This window comes from Podarcis muralis, chromosome 3 (genome assembly GCF_964188315.1).
Source record: "Podarcis muralis chromosome 3, rPodMur119.hap1.1, whole genome shotgun sequence".
In the NCBI taxonomy this organism is placed as follows: Eukaryota; Metazoa; Chordata; class Lepidosauria; order Squamata; family Lacertidae; genus Podarcis; species Podarcis muralis.
Window position 1 is genome coordinate 48,266,611 of NC_135657.1, and position 12,417 is coordinate 48,279,027.

Here is a 12,417-nt window from a genome sequence, read left to right on the forward strand (position 1 = left end):
ACAGAACCCTGGGTTTCCATGGAACCCCAGTTGAGAAAGTCTGCTTTAGACTAACTTCTGACCCACACAGCATTTTCAGGCCTGAGGCTAAGGAGCTTCTCTAGTCTGGCAAGGTTATGGAGTTTCTCCACACAATGCATGCAGACTCCATAGCTAACTAAGGCTGTGAAAGTATTCCACAAAATGTTTCTACTTAGCAATTGCCTGGAACAGCAGTAGTCAGAGTGGTGCTCTTCACATATAACAGGCTAACAACTGCCATCTTCCCTGACCATCGGCTGTGCTGTTTGGAGCTGATGGGATTTGGGAGTCCAACCATTATGTTGGCTCCCCTTGTCTACTTGTGAGGGGGAGGGAGGGAGTTCTAATTTGTCAAAAGGGCAACTTCAAGTGGTCAGAACTGTCTTTTTAAACTGATGAGAAGCCCTTCCACGTTGACTGGTTCCTATGCTATCGAACTCATGGTATAGTTGAAGGTTCCCTGCTTCATCTTTAAGTTTCAGTTCTAAGTCTTTTTTCATTTTTTTCTCCTCGTAGGTGACTCTGCACACAGGACTCGAGGTACCTCAGACTGTCAGACCACCAAAGCTGCCGAGCAACTGAGCTCCTCTTACGTAAATCTGAGCTGGATTTTATAATCTTTCTAAATAGATTTTGGCATGAATATATACAAAGCATTCACCATTTAGATCAAAATCAGAATTGGTTATTAGACTTAAGTAACCTAACGCTGTTTTTTGTCTACATGCATTTCAAAATGTTACAGCCTTCTGAGAGTCGCTTGCATCACCAAATTTCCTGTGCATTAGCAGTGCGTGAAACCTGATTGGTCTGCCCATCTAAAGTCAATCACATAAGTGGATTGTTTTAATATCAAAAAATGCCTCATTTTCCTTTTCATCCATTTTCCCTTTAGCCACTCATGTGGCATGTGCCAGAGAAAGTGAAAAGTACTTTATCACCATTGATTAGACTGGGATTAAATTCACTGTTGTTATTGTTTTCCATTCTGGTCTCTGAATGTGATGTACTGATGTGGATGATAACACTCCAAATACTGTAGGTACTGTTTGAGTATAAAGGACCCAGCCCCACTGGTGGAGATTTGGACGAAGTGACCTCTGAGGCATCCTCTAGATTTGGGCATGATGAAACAGGAATGAAATTGTTTGTGATCCCACTGAGGTCAGTAGCATAATTCTTAGTGATTCCACTGTGAGCAAGGACTTAATTTTTAAAGCAATATATGCTGCAGGCCTCAAACTGATTGCTGCAGAGTAGTGCTACCGGACCTCTGCAATGGTGTAGCTGCTTGCAGCACTTGACTGAAGCTCATGCAGCACTAATGTAACTTCATGATTTGTGACTTTGTGGTTGAGAATATAATCAAATGATTTGCAAACAGAGCAGATCTCTGGAAGAGATTCACTCATTAAAACACAGATAAGAACATGTGGGGCAACAAAGCAGAGATCCCATATCTACTCAGTAAAATAATAACAAATCTTTAACATCTTTATGTGATTTTAGATCCTCTTCTTTTACCTATGTCCCCCACTCCACCTTTCTAGTCAATATTCTATTATTCAACAGGATTTAATTAACAAAACCGCTAAACCATATACCATTCATATCCTCCTTCTTCCAGTCTAGCAAAATGGACTTTGCTTAACTTATCACTCATACATATTTCTCCACAAGTATTTGTTGGATTGCAGTAAAGCCCTTTTTGAAGTTGTTTCATGGCTTTCTGAGATGCCAGCTGAGTCAATCCCTCAGCATGTAGCAACAACTTGGTTTTTAGGGCCAAACTAGATGTGACATTAGCTGTGTCTCTGCATTTAGCACACTTAAAAAATAATAAAAATTAGCTGATGTGGTGCTATTCATTGGCAGCCAGGGTGGGTGGGTTGCTCCCAGCTCAAAGAGCAGCTTCAAAGGAATGATTTTAGTAAGGATGAATCTCTCCATCCTGCTTCTGTGATCCCAGTAGTTAAATGCAAATATGTATTTAGTGTGAGGTCTAGTGGCCAGGTTCAGACAATTTTTCTTGGCTTCATGAACCATGGTCCAAGTGGACTACTCCTTCTTTCTTTATCCCTCCTCTCCTTAGGCCAGCTTCAGCACTTAATTATTGGTTTGACATTAAGCCAGAGTTTCCCATTATGTCTGAACCAGGGAGATCTGGGTTAATCGCCATTAATTTATTAGGATTCTAAACCTGGTTAGTTTATGAGATTAAGGCTGGATCTAGACACATCAAAAAAACTGTTTCTGGAAAATGTGTTGTAAAGCTCATAATGGGAAATCACATTGCCAAAGAATCGAACTCTACAGCACCATCTGGTGTCTCAGTGTTATAACACATTTATAATGCTTTTTTTTTACTTATGTAGCTGAGCCCTAAGTCACAGTTCCTCTGATCAGACATAATAGAGGACTCTGGTTTAATACCAAGCCAGGAACTAAGTACTGAAGCCAGATTTCAAGAGGTGGAGGAAGGAGCACTCAGTCCTTGTTCCATGTTTCATGAACCATGATCTATGATGCAAGGAAATATTGTTCAAATCCTGCAACAGGGTAGCAAATGTTCCAGTCTGTAATGAGATGGTTAGTATTATCAACATCATGCAGCCATTACTTTAGTTTGGATGAAGATGAGGCCTTGATCAATCAAGTTCTTACGTAACTTCACCATATGTTCTTTCAGAGTATTGTTTTGCTAATTATTTACCTTTCTAATGATGCTATCACTCTTTGTACATTTAGATGTGCATCTAGGCTAATACGCATGCTCTCCTCCTGTTAAAAAGCAACACATGCCAACAGAAGTCCCAGGTGATGCAGGTGGTGTTGCAGGAGTTGGGGAGGAATGCTGAAATGGTCTTCCACAGAAAGAGCCAGGTAAAATTCTAGCCTAGAACAGGGGTGGGGAAACTATAACCTTCTAAATGCTGTTGGACTCCAACTCCCATTAGCCTTATCTACTATGGCCAATGGTCAGGGGTGATGGGAGATGTAGTTGAGCAATATATGATGAACTACCCCTTCCTCACCTCTTACCTAAAACCATCTCCCTGATATGCTAGTTTTATATGCATGGGGAATATGTTTTGCCAGGAAGCAGGAAAGACACCCAGTCCCTGACCGGCAGTCTGAAATTAAGGACATCAGAAATGGATATATCACAAGAATATTCTGCTCATCTGCTATAACACTGATATAATTATGTGCCCTTAGTTAACACAGTTGTACCTTGGAAATCGAACAGCTCAGTTCCCAAACATTTTGGCTCCCGAACGTTGAAAACCTGTTCTGGTTTGTGAACTAATTTTGGAAGCTGAATGTCCGACGGGGCTTCCACAGCATCCAAGCAGCCAATCAGAAGCCGCGTTTTGGTTTTCAAATGTTTTGGAAGTCGAAAGGACTTCTGGAATGGATTCCGTTCGACTTCCAAGGTACGACTGTATAAGAATTTTATACATTCCAAATCCAGCTTTCTGCCTTGAATGACACCTCAGATATGGGACATACTGATATGTAGCATGTGGTTTATTTGTTTTTGGGGTTTTTTAAGAAAACTTTGGCTAGTTCAGATGTTAAATTGGGCCAGGAGTCATCCCAGCATCTGCATCCACAGTATGTGAGTCCATGGGTATAATAATTAGCAAAACACATTATCTCCAGCATACATTTCTGAACATCAGAGATAATGGGAGTTGCCTATGACATTCTAGCTCATACATTGCATTGTAAAAATACATTGCTGTGACACTTCTGCAGAAATCAAATGTGGCCCTGAAAAGCAGCACCTCAGAACCATGGAGACTAGGCATGCCATCGCATGCAGACATTTACTGTTCAGAACCTCATGGTAGGTATCCTCCACTCATCGTACATATGGAGTTCTAGTCATTATTTATTATTCATACAGGTATATTGCATGGGAATCTGTGGTGCACAGGGGTGTGCATTTGACATGGAAACTGAATTCAATGCCTCAACTGAATTTGTGATTATCATGCTTATACTGCTGCAAGGATTCAGTGATTGGGCTTCACGTAGTTCCTAGAACTACTACACAAAAGCCTTTCATGTGCATTGATCCAAATGCATCCCTATCATAGTTTCTGTGATTCAGTGTGGAACTTCATACGCAACTCAAATGAGCTTTCCATGCATGTATGCAGAGAGTACTATAACAGTGGAGAGTTAATGGGGAAGGATTAAGAAGTGGGAGAATTAGGTGAAGAAATGGAGGGAACCGCCAGTTAAACATTTCCATGCAATCCCAACTTTTTCTTTCAATCCCTGTTTCCTCCAGTCTTGCAAGTAGCAAACAGACACTAAGACTGGCAAGGAAAGAATACCAGTGGGTTGGACAGAAAGGCTCCCTTTCTCTGACAGAATGGTCTGGAAAGAGTCCTTCCACTGATGGGGGGGAAACTCATTCCATTACAGGAAGTTCTTTCCATTGGAGGAAGAAAGCATTTGGCTCCAACCAACCCCGTGAAAATGTGTAATTTCCCCTCTTAAGCCTGCAAGCAAAGGTGCTTTCTGTTAAGATGTAGCTCTTTTTATTATACTACTTTAAATTTTCAGATACTTCTATATGACTGTGATATACTGAAAGTAGCGACAAATGCTGTTCTATTTATTGAATTTCTTGTTTAAAAGTTATCAAATTTTGTCCAGGGTTGTGTTGTTGTTTTTAATTTAGCAGGGTCAGCATCAAGCCTACCTCACCTAACATCTTATGGACCCTGCTCACTGTGACCTAAGCCTTGTCTGAATTTAGAACTTGTACAGATAGTAATGACTTATTATATAGTACTTCTTTGGAAATACATCATACGGCCATGATTCCCAAATGGCTGGGCAGCCATTTTGCTCCTGTGAATCACAACAGCTTTAAGGGCCAGAGGTGAGCGTTAGGAATAAGGCGATGCAAAAGACTAAGAGGGTTCTGTTTCTGATCCAGCCTAAAGCCAACAGATAGGCCCAAGAAACCCAGTCATCCCATTGGTATTAGTCCCATTTAGTAAAATATTTCGGAATCACAGTTGAATGTTAGTGCCACATTTCAGTTATATATTCCTTGTTATACAACCTTGATACCGAAAACATTGGGCTTTTCTTATTAGCAGTAAAGCAGCACTGCTTGTTAGTGTTAGAATGCGTTTCTATCTTCACTTTCAATGATCCCTTGCAATTTAAATTCTTGCAATCCAATTTTTAAAGGGATTTGAAATCATTTTTATACACCTGTTGCAGAGTTCTTTTTTTATAATTTCTCTCTGTGTATATATACATATGGCACCATATATTGGTGTGGTGCACTTGCACTAGACTTTTCTTGTAGATTGTGACTAAAAAAAAAAAAGTGTAACACAAGCTTAGAAGACTGAAGGAAATGCATGCAATTGGAAGGGAGATTCTTCCTTGCTGTGGAGAAGTGAATAGTCCTCTCCATTTCTGTTCTTTCTCAGATTCTTAGGGAAGAATAAACTAGACAGAATCTCCACCTCCCTTTTATCAAAACTAAGGGCCATTTCATAGGAATGAGTTTGCAGCTTTTGCATTTCTAGGTGTACACTTCAAATATCTCTGGTGCATACAAAAAGCATGTAACATAGGAAGTACTAAAAAGAGCTGTTAAAAATATGTTAGGCTGGATTCACCTAAGAAGCACTGTCAGCGGAAGCCATGTGCAAGGACTTCTGCACATTGGGCTTCCCTCAGTTCCCAGCTATGCAGCTGTGGGAGCAAGAACAACAGGAGGACAAGAAAAGGCAATGATAAATCATATAAGCTAGAATGAATTGCAACAGAGGGTCCCTGCAGGAAAACATACACTAATAACCCAGCCCAGCTATCTGATTATTAGTATGCAAGCATGGACTACACAATTTGTGCATTTACACTAAAGGAAAATGCTGTTGCTGACTTTTATTCATATAATTATTTCAGACAATCTCTACAAAGCTTTTGCTACTGGCTACAGTGTCCCGTCCCCCCCAAATTAGCAACCCTACTTTATGACGTTGCGAACCCACCATTATCTTCCAGCTTGTCTAGCTGTTTCTTTTTATGTACTGTAATAACTTTGAATCTTTGAAGGGAGTGCCCCCCCCAAAATTTTCCTCCATCCCCTTTGAAGACCTCAAATGATGAATCCACATTATTCAGTTGTCTTTATCAATTGTGGGGGTGAGGAGGAAGAGAGAGAGATGTTTTAGGAAAGATGAAAAGCCTTTTACTTACTGTGCAGTGTAGAGAACTGTCCATTGTCATTCCATTGTCATTCTTCCGCCTTGATAACTTTCCCTGACAAAACGGCCCCGTTTTATACTGCTGCAACTAATTAGAAGAAAAAAAATGATATGTAGTTGCTCAATGGTTTCCTTCCTACTGACAGATTTTTAAAATAAAAATCCCTGCTTTTGCTGATTTCATTCTATATGTCATTCATTCCATCTCCCCACCTTGCGGGAAACTGTTTTCTCTTTAGGAAAAAGAAGTCTTTGTCTGAAGGGACGTAGCTCATCTGCTTTGCATGCAGAAGGTCCCAGGTTCAAATTCTGACATCTCCAGGTAGGGCTGGGAATAATTCCCCATCTCCCCTGGAAAGTCCCTGTCACTTGGTGTAGACAATACTGAGCTGGAGAATGGACTCAGTTTAAGGCAGCTTCCCATGTTCTGCAGAAAGGACAGTGGTGTTTACTTAGAAGTAAGTTCCATTGAGTTCAGTGGGGCTTCTTCCAGGTAAGTGGGTAGAGTTACCACCTGAGTTGACCTATCCAGGTCCGACTTGCAAATTGGATTTTTTCAGATTTCGAAGGCAGGCCAGAGAGCATGTCCCTCCTGAGTCCTGACTGTATTAATGAAAAAACAAAGTATAAAGGCCACAGTTCGACAGTGAGGTGTACCTAAAGCCACCATGGGCTTAAAAGTGTCTAATTTACGTTGGATTATAGCCAAAATATATTGGACTGAGGGGAGGGGGGGAAGGTGAAATAAGCTATATCAGAGTTTTAAGAGGAGATATTAATATGTAATGTAATGTATTATGTATACATACCAATCCATCTTAGTGTATATAATGCATTGTAATGTACTGGCGTAGTCAGTTATTGATTCGTGGTCACATTCCATTGTAGTGCTGTAGATTTTTTTAAAGACTTGTTCCGCAAAACGAAAAGGGGGGGGGCCGCACTTGGTTCCCAAGTTTTTTTAGGTGTTTTAGAGAAAGACAAAGTGTGTTGTTTTGACTTTTATCCTCCTCTTTTAATACGGACAATAATTTTTAAGAGATTATGGCTCCGCCACCCACCACAATGCAAGGCACTGCAGTTTGCTATCCGGTGCAATCCATATTCTAGATGTACACAACGCCAGCTCTGCTTTGCCTGCAGCTTGAGCCTGATCCGTACATCTACCAGATCGGCAATCCTCTCTGTGCGGTGGAGGAGGAACTGAAATATGTCTCGCTCCTCCACCACACTCAGAGCATAATATATGAGGTAGGTGTTCCAGACTGAGTCACATGTGCATGGAAGCCTGTTTCACACCCACCCACCCACCCCTCTTTTTTAGGTGGCTGAAATCACAAAACTTGAGCCTCCACAAGGCTTGTGGGATTCTTAGGTTATGGGTGTGTTTTAGGGGAGAGGTGTACATTGAAACTGGGGACCACACTATATATTGCATGAATGTAATCAGTGTGTATGTTGTTTGTTGTGCAACTAGCAGCCCAGGGAGGGCTGGGAAGCCTGTGTAGCCTTGGGTTCATGTGAGCTCAGGAGAAGGAGATTCTCTTTCTCTCCTGTCATGGTCCTTCCATATACATACAGACAGACATGGAAACTGCAATTTGCATCTTAGAGGAGCCCTCCATTGGTGTACATGGAAGCTTCCCTTGAAACGCAAGCAGCAGCTTTGGAGAGACAATGTTTGATGAACTCTCCCTTCCCAACTCCTGCAATACTGAAGCTGCTCATGCTTCCCTGCAGCTGCTATTTACATATTAATTACATTCACACAATGAATGTCAGCTCTAGCCTGGCCCTTAGACTTCAAGAGGCACCGGGCAGAAATGGACAAGAAATCTCAGTTGGATACTTCTGTATTTTTTCCCCTACCCACAGCTTGCATGCAAGGATGATAAGGCAGAGTTATGGTACAGTTCTGTAAAGTCTAACCCTGGGTTTTGAGCTACCTTTACAGCATCCTTGAATAGAAAAATTGAAACATGAATTGTAGGAAGTGCAGTAGAGTGTAGTCATAACGTCACCTCGTAACCTCGGTGAGTCCTTCCACAGTTTAAATTACCAAACCAAATCAATGCAAGAATATAGTGGAGGTGGCTTGTTATTGCTAATGTTTAACCTCTTTCTTTCTTTCTTTTTTAATGAGCAGTTACCTATTTTTATTGACAATATTTATTTCAGAATCAAACAGGGCAGCAAAACCAAGCACAAATTGATTTAAAATGAAATACGCATAGCCAGGCTTCTCTAGAATTCCACATACACCATGATATCTACATCCTCACACAGTCTAATTTAATTATTTCAGTGGGTTTGTAACCTAGGGCTGGATAAATCTACCGTATTCCGGAGATTTCTTCTAAAAGCAACAACCCCACCCACCCCCAGTAGTTCCTTTCACACAGCCTTGTCAGGAAAGAGAGCGGCAATTTGATGAGGGGAAAAAACCAACATGATCAGACCCATCAATCTACATGTATGGCTCAAATTGTTCATTCCAGCACGCTAAGTGGTACTCTGGCATAGAGGCTCTCTGCACAAGCCAAGCCATCCATGTGGCAACTGCATTTCAGGTGTTACTTGCTGCATAGAGATCCAAAGAAGGTACTTTTGTTGGTCTCCATCTGCATGGATAACACTTGAATGAACTCTCTCAGCCAGACTGTGGTGTAGTAATCTAAGGACTATGGGCCAGCTTCCATTCCATATACAATACTGGATTCCTTTTGGGGGGGGAACCCATAGACCATGACACCTATGCCCGCAGCACATATTCCCTGTTGTGGGGAAATCTGCCCTGCCCTGCCCTGCGGAGTTGGGGAGAGAATCTTATTTTGCATATAGCGAGTGGCAACAGATTTTAAATGTGGCACTAGCTTTATTTATTTAATTTATATCTTGCCCTGGCTCCCAAAGGAGCCCAGAGTAACAAACACAGCCATACTTAAAGAAAGGATTATAGAACAGTTACAACCAGAGCTTTATTTGGGCCGGAATTCACCGAAACTCAGTTCCGGCACCTCTCAGGTGGGCACCATTGCCATTGTAAGAGAACAAGGGAAGTATTCGTGGTGAGTTCCGGCACTTCTTTTTCTAGAAAAATAGCACCGGTTAAAACATTATAAAAACGGTTACAATTGAAAACATTGTTTTGTCCAGTGATACAAGGAGTGCCAGGAACAGTGTTCTTCAGCCTCCAAATGCCCGGGTATGCAGGCATGTTTTCAAATTCCTCCAGAAATAATGCTGGGGACAGATCTACCCCACTAGGAAGTGCATTCCACATATGGGGGACCACTACTGAAAAGGCCCTGTCACATGTCAACACCAATGAGGAAGCCCCCGCTGATGGCACGATCAAGGCTTTGCCTTGTTATCACTCTCTTTAATGTTGTCATGCAAATGGCTATGTTCTACCTCCAGTGCTATCAGTGGTCTGTCTCTGAATATCACTTGCTGGGAATCAAACATGGCTACAGTGCTGCTGCACTCAAATTCTGCTTATGAATTTCCCACAGGCATCTTGGCCACTGTGAGAACAGGCTGGAGGGATAGATGAGCTTTTGGCCTGATGCAGCAGGGCTCTTCCACTGTCCTTAAACTCTTATGTATGCACTTCCATGTTCTTCTGTGAGTGCAGGCAAAGAGACTGTAATAAACACGTCAGAAGTGTGAGTTCACTGGATGCAACATTTAATTTCACATTGGGAGGTGTTGTAATAGCTGTTATAAACAGATCAGTGACCTTGAAACCAATCACATGATCACTTCCAGAAAGTCTTTGCCCAGGAACTTCATGTAGCTGTGCTATTGTCATGCAGAAGGGCTTTTAAACACCATTGTTGTGAAAAGTCTATTGATGTGACACAGAACATTCTATTAGAAATGGCCAAGAGCATGCCAAGATTAAAAATTCTTCCCACATGGAAGATTTCACTAATCTTTTAAAATTGCACAACAGTATTCATCACCATACATTTACATTGTCCTTTGAGAGTACTTATCGTCTTAAGACAATAAACTTGTTTACTTGTGAATTTCCAAAGTGAAACCTCAAACTGGTGCAAGCTTTTCTGTCCCCACCCTGTGACACCCACTCTGTTACAGGAAAGAATGAGAGGAGATGATGGGGTGCCCAGAAACACACCACGTTCCCAAAAGACAAAGTGCAGCCTGGGCGTTCTTTCCTTTCACAATGAACAGAAGGAGAAGGCAGGGAACATCCATGCTCCTCAGACTCATACCAGCTTGATATTTCTCCTTGGAAAGTAATAGTAAACAGTCCAAAGGCTTGCCAAGAGTTGGCATTCAAAGCCGATTCTTTGCCATTGATACCTGCATGACAGGAAAAAAGTCAATAGGTACAGATACTTTTCATTTCATCCCTCTCACAAGGAAGGGCCAGTCAGCAGAATTTCTTTTTTGCTATGCAATATTAAAGGACCCAGAACCCCTTCTCAGTTTCATGGGAGTTGACAACCCTGTGTTAGGTAAATGCTGTCAATAAAAATACCAAGCTGTTAAAAAATAGTGAATGGAAGCACAGCCTGAAGACACGGTATGATGAAAATGTTATAGAATTAATGCATGAGGTAGAACTGCTGTTTTTTCTCAAGTTGTTATAAAAAAGCATGGAAGACGTTAATTTAAATGTTGGCAAAAACAATTGGAAAGAAAGTCACATGTTATGTTCATGTTTGCTTAAGTAAAGTATACATTTATTTACTCTTGTTTTCTTCCCTAATCATGACCTTTTTGTTTCTGTCGTGTAGCCTAGTTAATATCCTTAGATCTGGTGGAATGTACATATGTCACCAGATCACATAAGGGGGAAAAATTAACTTTTTCTAATTTTTCTACCTGTAGCAAAGTTTGTATTTTTTCAATTGGAAACAAAACAATTTTTGTCTTATTGTCTCAAAGTCAAAACTTTTGTGTATTTGCCCCTTTTGGAAAACATAAAGTATGAGTTTATGCTGTTTTACAAATTTTAAATAAATTCTTATTACACTGCCAACAAATCCATCGACACCGTCTCCTTTATTTTCTGCTAAAATACAATTGCATCCATGTGATCTCCCAGCAAGGTTTAGTTAGCAACAAAGCACTGTCATGAATGAAGGGTTGTAGCTCAGTGGTGGAGAGAAGGTCCCCTGTTCTGTTCCCAGGTAGGGTTGGGAGAGACCTGTCTGAAACCCTGGTGAGCAGCTGCCTGTTAAGAGTACCCAATAAAAGTGTCACATTTCCCTCACTTGCTGAAACTCTTAAAAAAAAAAAAAACCTAATAAAACCAACAGCTCTGATATTGGAAACTTGACCTCACTTGTATCCCAGCGTTTCTTAAAGGGAAGCTGAAAGCAGCATATACAGCAAGGGTGGGGAACCTCTTCCAAGAGTGAGTGCCACATTCTCTCATGGACAACCTTCCAGATGCCAGAAGTGGATGGGACCTGGGGGGAAAAATTGGGCTGAGCGACTCTTACCTCTGTTGAACGACACAGAAAGCCAGACGTTTCTACATCACCCCACCCAGGTAAACAAGAGGATTTTTCTTAGCACAGAATTTGTATTGGCTGGGCGTTAAATTTCAATAACTTCCTCAGTTTCCTTCCTTTGCAGATAGCAAGTGTGAGCCCCTCCTCAGGCCATAGTCCCAGTCTGTCTCAGCCTCTGTACTATTTTTTCACAGGCATTTGGTTGGCCACTATGAGAAGAGGATGCTGCACTCAATGGGCCATTGGCCTATCTAAACCACTGAGCCCCTTGGGCATGCTGATTAGAAGGTCGGTGGTTCGAATCCCCGCAACCAAGTGAGCTCCTGTTGCTCTGTCTCAGCTCCTGCCAACCTAGCAGTTTGAAAGCACGCCAGTGCAAGTAAATAGTTACCATTGTGGCAGGAAGGTAAACAGCGTTTCCGCGCGCTCTGGTTTCCGTCACTGTATTCCATTGCGCCAAAAGCGGTTGTCATGCTGGCCACATGACCCAGAAAGCTGTCTGTGGACAAACGCCGGCTCCCTTGGCCAGAAAGCGAGATGAGCATTGCAACCCCATAGTCGCCTTTGACTGGACTTAACCGTCCAGGGGCCTTTACTTTTACCTTACCTTATGTTCTTTTCGGCTATTTATTAAGCAAAGAACACGTTCAGTG

General features: G+C 41.7%; 1 protein-coding gene across 1 annotated transcript in view; it reads left to right on the top strand.

Moving 5' to 3' along the window:
- The window catches only part of TRIM67 (tripartite motif containing 67), a 38,669-nt gene extending 32,379 nt beyond the window's left edge, over nucleotides 1-6,290 (top strand). Inside the window, exon 10 of the mRNA XM_077925803.1 lies at nucleotides 538-6,290. Coding sequence (XP_077781929.1) covers nucleotides 538-603 — 66 coding nt within the window. The 3' untranslated portion in view covers nucleotides 604-6,290. The remainder of the gene's footprint in view (nucleotides 1-537) is intronic.
- Nucleotides 6,291-12,417: the final 6,127 nt, after the last annotated feature.